An 11792-nucleotide genomic window follows, 5' to 3' on the forward strand; every position below is an offset into this window, starting at 1 on the left:
TCGGGTGTGAACAGAGGTCATTTTACCGAATGCCTAGGTGGGAATGGGGCCTTAAAAGTATCATGAATGAATAAGGAGCTTTCCTAATATCCTACCATCTGAGAAAAATAGTTAAGATGAGAAAATTAGGGCAATATTACATTTTGTTAATCTTAAGATCCTCATTCACATCAAATTATGTCAGTGTACTTAATTTAAAGATCCAGTATGTCTCCGCTCTGCATTGGGCTTTAGCTTCTCATTCAGGAAATACTTTTTGGGGATGTTTTCACTGGTGTCAGGTCTGCACATTCACAAGTATGTGTGTCATGGAGCTCTTTGATCATCTATTCAATGTTTCTGCAGCGCTCTCAAAATTTAGCAAGCAGGGGCCTTGCAGTTCTTCCAATGTAATAGAGTAAGGGCCTGTTCACACAACGTTCGTTTTCTGTGCTGACCTGATCCGTACGCTCCTGCACTAAAAATGTATCCCTATTGGTAATGGTAAACGGGGAATAGGTAAGCCACAAACTGAGGAATGGTTGCTATACCTCACTCCCAATTGATGACAATGTCATCCTATATAGTCCTTGATGCCAATGCTGGGGGTTATCATTGCGGCCACTGACACCAATGCTTGGGGGGGGGGGGGGGGGGGGGGTATTATTGCTGCCACTGACACCAATACTGAGAGTTTTTATTAATGACACAAATGCTGAGGCTTATTATTGCTACCAGTGACGATAGGGCATTTTTACTCCCACTTTCTCTTTGGTGTGCATTTTGTGCTCTTTCATGTAGTTTGTGCTTTACAGTTTTTATCTATGAAAAATTAGAGGAATTCTGCGACATAATGTTTTCCTTTCAGAATTTTTCTTCTGGTTTAGTTCAGAAACTGGTTTTATTGTACAAGATGTAGGAGGATCAGCTGATGCATGTGGAAGTTAAGTCAGATGTATGAAGGAACACTTCCTGTTATAAACGTGGAGATTGTCACTGTACAGAGGTGAAAGAGAACTACTTAGATCGAGATTGCTTTAGTTATGATTTGATATTGTTTTAGCTCTTGCAATAAGCAGGCACACAATTGGATTTTGATGTCACAAAAAGCAGGATTTGTGCAATGTTTAAATTAATGTGGATGTTTTCTTTCTGTAAGCACTGAAAGTGGGCCTTTGTGGCTGTCAGAATTTCTACAATGAGCACTGCCGCAGAAAGAAAATTCATTAACCTCCGTAAGCGCCTGGACCAGCTGGGCTACAAGCAGCCACTAGGCATCGAGTCTTTACCTCTAGTTGAAAAACTCTTCAGGTATGTTCACTGTATTCATTCATTTTTATTTTCTATATGGCAAACTATATTTCAGAGCCCAAGTGCAGCGTTGCCAGAAACGCACCTGTCTTAAATTTACTCTCCTTTCTTTATATTTAATTGTATTTCTTTCCCACTTATTCTTAATTTCTCTGAGTCTTCAGTTTTTGTTAGTTGCCATGGGTGATCTGATAATAATAAGCCCTATGTATACGGTAATGGTTGCACAGAACCACACTGTTCTAATAAACGCTGAAAGTTAGGCCTAGATCACACCTAGGAGTTTTTGAGCTGTTGGAAAAGCACTTTAAAACACCCAACACAAGAAATCCCATGATTTTCAATGGCCCTTGTTCTCACTTGAGTAGGAAAACGCCAGCAGAAAAACACCTGAAAAGGTACATGAACTTCTTTGGGCAGTGAAAGGCGTGTTTTTTGCATCAAAGACTTCAATGAAAACGCGTGGCAAAAGCATATTGCACATTTTCATGCGCGTTTAAACGCATGTTCGTCCATTGCCCACAATTTTTTATAAGCTGCCAGTCAAAACACACATCTTCATGTACGTCCGTATAAACATAGGAACCAAAATGCGCATAAACACGCAAATAACTGCACGTTGAACATGCGCGAACCAAAGCGCAAAAACAGTGCCGCCTGGGTGTGAATCTGGCCTTCTGGAAAATTCAAAATTGAAAACAAAACATGCAGTACATCTCTGCAATACATGCCCCATTTCCTTAAGTTGTATCTCCTTTATAAATGCTACAAATACAGAATAATACCTGTTGTTCTGCCAGAAAAGGTGCCCAACCTTACGAATATTGGCCCAATTTTGTTTGCGATCGCGTTTTCATCAGGTATTTGTAAGGTTCATGGGCAGTGTACAACCGCAAATACTGTACAATCAAATGACATTTGTCTTTTTTGCGGGCGCACGCAATTTTAAGGCTTCGCATGTTTGGTGTCTATTTACCCGACGTGACCCTGTCTTTTATATTTGACCAAAAATATGGGTAAGAATAAATGTTTTTTAACATAACGTAGGGAAAACATATTTTTTTTTCCAAAATATACGGTACTTTTTTCGTTATGCAGTAAAAAAATAAATAAAACCCCAGTGGTGATTATATACCCCCAAAAGAAAGCTCTGTGACCCCAAATTGTTTTAACATAAATTGCAAGGCTATAGTCCGGTCATGCGGACTTGTGACATTTTTGACTGGTGAGGCACCCTAAAATTTTTCAAGCTCTGAGAATCAGTATTGTGCAAGCAACTAATTATTTGCAATAAAATGACCGGTGGTTTCCTCTCTGCAAAAACTGTTCACCACTTACTATGGTGATGTACAGAGAAGCAGGTGCTCCAGCCACTCCCTGTTGTGTAGGTACAAGCAATGTATCAAGACCAGCAATCACCTGATGTGACATCACTCAGATCATTTGTATGAAGTCACTTCCAACTTACTATCATTATTTTACATTGCGTGTACAGTGGTGATATGCCACTGAAGTCCCCAACAGATGAATGATGGGGATTTCTATCTACAAGACTCCACTTTTGATAAATATTAGTTTCAAGTGAACTAAACAATTAATGAGAATCCACGTAAATTTCTTATGCAGTGTGCTGAAATGTTTTGCTTGGCCTGCAAAAAATGCTTGGGTTTACTGTGGAAAATGTACTTTAGCCTTTATTAAATCAGCTCTGCCAAATAAAGTAGACTTGGATTTTGGCTAGGAGCAGACAAGACTAAATTACACAAAAGTTACACTTGCAGTAGGGGCTCTTGTCAAGTCTAGGAGGTAGAGTAATAAAATGTTTTCCTTCTCCTATTCCTCCCTCCAGCAGGCTCTGTCACTATTCCATTCTCTCTGATGCTCCGGATTGTAGGTGGGTCCTTTGTGCCCTTGTGCACAATGTAATGATAATGGTCCTGTATTTTACTTCATGTGACTTTTGGCCGAGGCGCCTTTGAAAAGAGGCTTCGGGGACAGTCCGCACAGATGAAGGGAGCCTGCTGGAGTGAGGAATAAGGTAAGAATTACTAGCAAAAAGGTGGGTGATATGATCAAATCAAAGGACAGTTCATATAAGAATCGGAGTGTCAGTTAAAGTACAAAAATGATTTATTCAAAAAGGTTTTAAAACAACACACGGTGACATGACAAACCACCTAAGAACCCAATTAAAATCAATGAATCCACTGGTTCATTCACTCACTTCATTCAAACATTCACGGACTGGTTGCTGGTAATAAATATATAGACCGGTGGAGCTCTCAATTTTCAAAATGGAGCTGACGGCAATCGAAAATCAAAACAGCGATCACCCCTGAAAGGAATATATAGTATAAATGAATGGAAGTTATTGCAACATCTAATTGTTTCCACTGCGGGATGGGCAGACCTGTCTGCTCTCATGAACCAATACAGTCAATGATACATGGTAGCTTTGTATCCACTTGCAGAAATGATATAAAGTGGATAATATATTGCTGTGCTGAATGAGGACTTCCCTCGTCCGGTAGGTAATCCCTGGTTAAGGGTAAAGTTCCGCAAGGATGTAATTTAGATATCTCCTAATGGTTGATTTCACATTGAGGGATCTCCAGGTGGATAACATATGTTTTCAATATGGGAGTACTCACACATTTGGATGTCTTTGGAATCGATTCCTTTGGGGATGGTCCCGATCCTTTCACTCTGAAGAAGAGTGATGTCTTTACTGTGTCTTTGCTGTATCTTTTGAGGTTCAAATGTGCCAAAATATTGTCGATGCCTTCACCCCTCTTATATGATCGCGGCTGATGCTGTCTCCGGTTTAACACTGAAGTAGATTACCTGACATGCAAGCAGACATCCAGCTTTGCGTCCACTGCCATGGTTGCCAGTGCCTGCATGTCGGGTAATCTACTCCGGTGCAGGCAGACATCCAGCTTTGCGTCAACTGCCACATTAACTGACACTCCGATTCTTATATGAATTGTCCTTTGATCATATCACCCACCTTTTTGCTAGGAATTGTCTCACAGTTGAGAATTGTTGAGTCAGGGGACCCGCAGTAAGGGTTAAAATAATAGGGAGTGGTCTCTGGACACACTTTGTCTGTTTAATGTAAGAATTGCACCTTTTTCATAAGCCCGTAGACCTATTGAGCAGGAAACTCTGCAAGCCTCACAGTATTTGAGGATTTTGACATGCACCAATTATCAGCTTAGTAATACAATTTCAGTCTAAGGTCTTCAAATGCTCCAGCCCGAGTTCAATCGCCCGTGTGACCTTGCCTTATGTTTTTCTTGTTGATCAATTTAAGCACTTGTCTGACCTTTTGCTTTGTGTGCATTTCACAGTGACCTCGTTCATACTACAGAAAGCCTTCGTAATGCTAAGTTAAGTGCTAGCAAAAATGAGAAGGAAAATAAGAATTTTGACTCTGTAATAGAACCCTACAAGGCAGAAAATGCCAGACTTGTCAGGGAAAACAATGAGCTGCACTTGGAACTCCTGAAGATCAAAGAAGAATCAGACCGACACATTAAAGGTCAGTCACTGGACCTAAGAGTCTCTCTCTGATATGTCTGCTTGTGTGTATGTGCTTCAAGGTAATGCATCTCATTTTAACAAGATACAATAGTTGGTTTTGCCCCGGATGTTCTCTGCAGTTTTTTTTTCCAGTCACAATTATAATGGCTTTAGTGTAGGTCAATATATGATCTAAAACACCAGTTGTGGTAAGTGGGCAGTAGTTCCCGCAGCTTGCTGCCCGGGCTCTAATGGCTATCATGAATGTTTCCTTTTTAAGTGAGTTAATTCTTTTCCAGGCGCCCACCAGCAGTCTTCCAAGTGGCACACTATTGCTAAATGGGCATGCAACTTCAGATGACCTATGAACACTGCATGACATGTTCACCTTGATGCTCGCATACAAAGCTCCTTTTGCTTTTTTACATGCTGTACACTTGGTGGGCAATTTCTTAATTTCAGGAACTTTTTTTCATGAGACCCAAAAGTGTATATACTGAAAGGACTGGTCATTCTGGACTGTATGCTGGTAGCTTTTTTTAGTTTATGGTGCTGCTGTTGAATTGTATCTCATCTGCGAACAGTTCGTTTGTCAACATTGGTTGAACAGGTTAGTTAAAGAATAAAGCTATAAAGCCTAGAGGAAAAACTACAGTGGTGATCATAGCACCCAATCGGAAATGGATTTTCATTTTGTAACCTACACCAAAAAAAACAAACGCATCTGAAACCTGACGGGCTGTTTTTAGTAACCTCTCCACTTTTCGTGTGTGTCTGGTATGGTATTGTCATTTTGTGTGTATGTGTTACTGACCCAGCGCGGGTATGCAAATTATGACTTTCTTTTAACTTCACTAGTTGCATGCTTGCTCCAGGTCACTCGGGAAGTATCTATAGTGTTAACTATGTTTTGTCAAAAGGAGATCAGCAATGATATATGTAGAATGTTTTTTTTCATATTGTTCCTTTTTTATTTCCCTGCTTTTTTTTTTTTGAAGACTTGAAAGCCTCTCTAAGAAAATTTGAACACCAGACAGCTGACTTGAAATTTTTGAATAACCAGTATGTGCATAAGATCCGGTCAATGGAGAAGGAGAGCAAAGCAAAAACCGAAAGGATTCAGCAGCTGCAAGAGAAGAACCTGCAAGCTGTGGTGCAAACACCAGGTTAGATTTTGCTGTTTTGTTATGCTGTACTTGCTTAAAGACACCCCCGCCCCCCTTCCACCACCATGTAAAAAAGCAGTGTTAAATATATTAGTAGAAGAAGGAAAAATACTCTTCTTGCACCCTGGCATACAAATAAGGTGAAGGTGGCCATGACAAACATAGATGGTATAACATGTTCTCGTACAAGAATGCCTCTTCTTATATCAGGAAAGGTGATTCTCTCTCAGCGCGTTTTGCACTCCAAGCGCTTCCTCGGGAGAAAGCGGAGATCTAGATAATCATATATCAGGTGAGTACAGACATTCCTCGCTTACCGACTTACCTGCTTTGCGCCGACTCGCACTTACGACCGACCTCCGATCGACCTCCGACCTTGCGTGTCAGCATCAGTGCCACGTCTCGCCGGCGACAGTGATGTCCTCCGTTCTTCAGTGCGGGTCCCGGTAAGTATTTTATTGCCCGATGTACAGTACACTGTTCAGTACTGTACTAACGCAGTACTGTATAGAGTACCTCAGTTAACGACCAATTAACGACCTGGTCATAGGAACGGAACTCGGTCGTTAAGTGAGGAATACCTGTATACTCAAAAGGAGAGTGACAAACCCCTATCTTAATTAACAATATGATACCAGTGCTATCACCTACTACTCCCAGAGAGTAACCTGTGCGCGCCCGGCCAGTTGAGCAGAGGCCCAAGCATGCCCAAGGTGGGGAGAGGGTGATCAGCAGACAACCGTCAAAAGCTAAGCTGAAAGAAAGGGGAGATTGCTGAATATCTCTACCCCAATTGTAAACCCCAAAATGGCCAATCTAACATTCAGTTTGCACAACAAGGAAGACTCCATGGCATCAAACATAGTAAAGATACAAAAAGGGGTTTGTTTAAAGCCGAAGTTTAATCTGTTTATTTTTTGGCTCTATTGGTTTCTTCCATCCCTCCTCCATTAACATGCTAAAGACCATTTATTTTTATTTTTTTTAAATCTTTCCATTTTCATTACATACCTTTTTAGTTAGACCCAGTTATGTCGTCACTTATGTCCTGGGTGCCTCTCTATCCAATGCAGACAGACTGGTGGGAGGGGCCAGCAGGGTGCTACGCATAGCTTGATGGAAACATCACCGCACCCTTCCCCACTTCTGTTCTCAAAAGTCCCCAGAATTGATTCAAGCAGTGGGCTTGCACTTGGGAGGAGTTGTGCAAGTATCAAAATATATTGTGTCGAGCCAAAGGAAATCTCACCGCTCCAATTCCTTAGCCACCATCAGGACTCCCCAGGTGCTGGTCTATTAGGTGCGTCTCCATCTTGGAATGTTGTAGTATGGGAACAGACCGCACTATCCAGAGAATTCCAATACTTCAGACTTTATTGACATTCACAGCATTCCAGTATAACAGTGAATAAAGCAACAAATACCAGCACTGCACACCCCCAACCAGCTACAACCTCTCACATGTTTCACCCGTAGGATTATTCATAGAATTAGCCTACGCTTGAAACATGTGAGAGGTTGTAGCTGGTTGGGGGTGTGCAGTGCTGGTATTTGTTGCTTTATTCACTGTTATACTGGATTTGCTGTGAATTTCAATAAAGTCTGAAGTATTGGAATTCTCTGGATAGTGCGGTCTGTTCCCATACTATCAAAATTTCTTGATGGGTGATAGTCAGTGTGGAGGAGTGGGTATTTCTTGGCAGGCTGCATTTTCAGGCAGACCACCTTAGGTAAGGCACACATCTGATGTTGAGCCCCTATGATTCAAAGAACTGAAATCTAATGAATGAAATGGGAAAGGGTTGATGATTTTGGATGTCATCCAGCAAGGAAATGAGGGGTGGGTTCTGTTTGACTTGCTGTCATTTCTAATGCACACTGTGAGAAGCTCACAATGTTCAGTGAAACCAGAGTAAGCAATTTCAGTACAGAAGAGGAGTCGGCACTACTATGCCATACTGAAGGTAAGACTTGAGATCAGCTAAACTTTGACCCAAAATGCATGGTGATCCAAACTGGCATTAATTCAGTGACTTTTAGTATCCTTGCTCTTTGCATTTTCCATCGTTGTCCTCGTCTTTGCTACACAGTGCAGTTAGGATTTCCAGCATGTAAAAATAACTTTTAATCATATAGAATATACATTACCTTTTTAATACATGACCTATCCTTGCAGGAAAATTCTGATATTTAATGAAAAATATTTTCGCTAAACAGTCACACATCTTAAATGCATTTACTGTGTGTGTCAAAGCTAGCTATACTAGGCATGCTACAATTATTTCTTGATTTTTCTGTAGGGGGAAAGAAGCGAAACATTCCTTTTCGGCGTCAGCGCATGCAGATTGACCAGCCCGTCCCACCATCTGGAACGAGCTGTCACCCTGTACCTCAGCCAGAGGATCCTTATGTTGCTGATCTGCTGCAAGTTGCTGATGACAGGTATGTCCTCTGTTCTGATACAAAAAGCAGAACTCTCAGAATAATGTAAAATTAAATAATACCTCAATGCATATGCTATCTGCTCAACAGTATGATTGAATACAGAGCATTCTTTTTAGATTGGCATGTAACTTGTGTGCTTTTATTCTGTACATTTCAGAATTCGGGAACTTCAGCAGGACGTGATTTCTTTGCAAGCAAAGCTGGACACCTCTGAGAAAGCAGTTAAACATCTCACTCAGAAGGTATTCTTCAGTGTGAAATGTATTTACATTTCTTACCTGTGCCTAATAGATGTAACCATAAACAGGTATTTGTTTAATCTGGTATTGCATACAGTAGTTTGTAGATAATGAAAGTCGAACAGCAACTTTAGGAAACCGGTGTGTCAGGTATACATCTCAAAAGGTTAGAGGAACATTTAGAACTTTAAAGTAACACTAAACTCAGGAGTTAAATCATAAAAATGCATTCAAGTACTTTAACTGTTAACACAAATGTAACTTATGTGTGCGTCATCTAGTTGTAGGTCCTGAAATAATCTCTGAATTTGTGCTGACACTGAGTGGCAAAAAGGATGGCTACTTTTGTTCCTTATGGTCCCTGTGTGTAAAGTAGCCACCACTCCAAGCTCGCTCCTGAAATGGACTACAATCAATCTCTCGTTTAGTTTACGAAATTGTAGTTACAACACACACAGGGACCATGGAGAACCAAAGTAGTCACCCTGCAGTACGAAGTACAATATCGATACAAATTCAGAGATGATTTGAGGATCCACAGCCAAGTGATAAATAAGCTACATATTTGTTAATAGGCTACTTGAATGCATTTTTTTTAGATTTAACTCCTGAGTTTAGTGTCAATTATGTAATATGATCAGTGTACTACTGTGTACGACAGGAGATCAAGGATCGTTGAGTGATTCGACAATTTTCTAACAAGCTGTATGCACTTTGTATACCACATACTATATCAAACAAAAGGACAATAGAATGGATTTTGTTTACAAAATGAATATAACAAAATTACAGTAACGACTGGAAAGTTTTTTTTGTACTTTTAGGGTTTTAGATATTTCATTAGTTTGTTTTATATGTTAATTTCTGTGTTCCGTGTCTCTTTTCACCTACTGCATAACTATCTGATCAACCTCTAGTGATTTATAGTATTTCTTTTTTTTAAAGTGGTGTCCTTGGTGATCCATAGTAACATGCAGTTATCTTTTTGCATTTTGCCCACTATTGGCTGCCACATAATTGATATTGTCAAAGAGCTCAGATGTCTAGTGAATTTCCCTTCACTATCTATGTAGAGTTTGCAGGCTAAAACGGAATCCTGTAACCGATCAATTAAGCTGATCAGTAGGCACATTTTTGTGAATGGGCTGAATGTAGAAGTCATTTGGCAACAGCATTTATTGGACAGTCTCCTTGTTACTTTTCCCAAATGAGGCTTGGATAAATTCTACCAAACATACTCTAATGGCTAATGTCTTTATATTTCATCATAGGTCGAATTAAGAGACAAAGAAGTAGAGCGGTTGGCCTTAGCTCTGGATGGAGGACGATCTCATGATGTAATTTCCCTTGAAGCCAGATACAGAAGTAATGAAAAACTTGTTGCCCATCTAAACCTTCAGGTATTTCTTCTTTGCCCCACAGTTTTTACTGAAGTCAAATACATTGAGTTATGCCATGAATCAGTCTACTTGTAGTTTGTTACTGGGAATGGTGGTCAGTACAAATCTACCCACAGGAGGAAGTCTTTAATCTTCAGGTTATGCTGAGGCCTACAGGAGGAATGAACTTTGGCAAACCAAACAGACTTTACACCAGACCAGGATAACTCCTACTACTGGCATGCCTCAGATTTTTACCTAGTGTCCTAGGCTTTCTGATTGGTTGAAAGCTGGCCACTCAGGAAGCCAGGCGCCGTGTAATGATGCGGCACCTGGCTTTCTGATTGGCCAGCCTCCGACCAATCGGGAAGCCGAGCAGCGTGTAATGATGCGCTGCCCAGCTTCCTGACACCAGAAGTATTGGGCTAGGAATCGGAGCATTCGGGCGAGTACGAGTACTCCTTTGCCAATCAAATTGATACAGTAGACATCCAAATTTAGAGATCTAAATCTAAAATGTTAAACAGTAGGTACAAGGATAAGAACAAAGAGTCAGTGAAGTATAGGATGTGCTGCAAACTTTAGATGATCCAAGGTGACTTGTTGACTACTCTGCAAAACTGATTTACCTGGAATATTATTTTTGCTACATCAACAAGCACTTCATAGGGTTCCTGCAGGACTCTGAGGTCAAGAATCCGGAAGATTTTTTTTGAATTGAGTACAATCGGAGCCCAAGCGATGTGCTGTCTTTTGCGCCGTCATATATAGACACACTGACGTATCCTGTTGGCCCAGGAGAGCGTGGTTCACAGATATCCCCTGCCAGTCTGTGGCGCCTTCCCATCAAACTGTATCTTCTGTCTCGGGGTCCAGTCTTTTCTTGGCCGCAGATCCTAAGAGAAAAGGGCTTGAAGATGTTGTTTCAACTTTTTTTGCAGGCACAGAAAAATCTTGAAAAGTGTCTTATTGAGCTTGGAAAGCTTTCTTAGCTCAGTGCGAAAAGAGGGGCTGTGACCCTAGAATTTTCTCAGGGAGTCAAATCTTAGCTTTTCTCCAATCGGGTTTGGATCAGAGGTTAGTTTTGAGTACTATTAAGGGCCAGATTTAATTTTAACAGTCCTTTTTCAAGAGCCTTTTGACTTCTCATTCTCTAGTAAAGGCCCTTTTATACAAGTAGTTGCATCCTTCAGTGCCTCCTTGGGCCCTTAAAGTGACATTAAAGGATAAAAAAAAATGTCCCTTAATGTCAGCACTTACCTTAAGCGCTGACTCCTATTTGCTTGCTGGCACTTCTGATCCCACGATGTCTGCAACAGTCTCCATTCGAAAATATTGTCAGAACGTTTGCTCTGATAAAAAATTTAAAAAAATCAGCATTTTATTTCTGAAAACAGGTAGGGATCTGTAATTAGGGAGATTCTCTACTAATCCTCATAAAACTGATTACCCTGAGTTCTTCGTAGGCTCGCTAAATTGAAGACCAAATAAAAACAATATTGTGCAAAAATGTATATATTAACTATAAAAATCAGTGCAAAATAATAATCAAAATACAATTGATGACCATAAGGACACCCACAGGATTTTATTTTAGTTATTCGTAAAATTGGACCATCTATCTAGGAAAAGCAGCTAGTGAATTCTCAGTAGAATATGATGACAGGATTGTGACTTCTCCCAGCAAACATATTTAAAGCTCAAACTCCTTACTGCACATGAACTAGTTTGCTAATTTTCTATGAAGA

General features: G+C 40.4%; 1 protein-coding gene across 1 annotated transcript in view; it reads left to right on the forward strand.

The window, feature by feature from the left end:
- Positions 1-1145: 1145 nt before the first annotated feature.
- Positions 1146-11792, forward strand: part of CEP135 (centrosomal protein 135) — a 49740-nt gene continuing 39093 nt past the window's right edge. The window contains exons 1-6 of the mRNA XM_018575733.1: positions 1146-1290; positions 4644-4834; positions 5814-5981; positions 8282-8423; positions 8584-8668; positions 9937-10065. Of these exons, the coding sequence (XP_018431235.1) occupies positions 1178-1290; positions 4644-4834; positions 5814-5981; positions 8282-8423; positions 8584-8668; positions 9937-10065 (828 nt within the window). The 5' untranslated portion in view covers positions 1146-1177. The remainder of the gene's footprint in view (positions 1291-4643; positions 4835-5813; positions 5982-8281; positions 8424-8583; positions 8669-9936; positions 10066-11792) is intronic.

Source organism: Nanorana parkeri, unplaced genomic scaffold, assembly GCF_000935625.1.
Source record: "Nanorana parkeri isolate BGI_ZX_2015 unplaced genomic scaffold, ASM93562v1 scaffold54, whole genome shotgun sequence".
NCBI lineage: Eukaryota > Metazoa > Chordata > Amphibia > Anura > Dicroglossidae > Nanorana > Nanorana parkeri.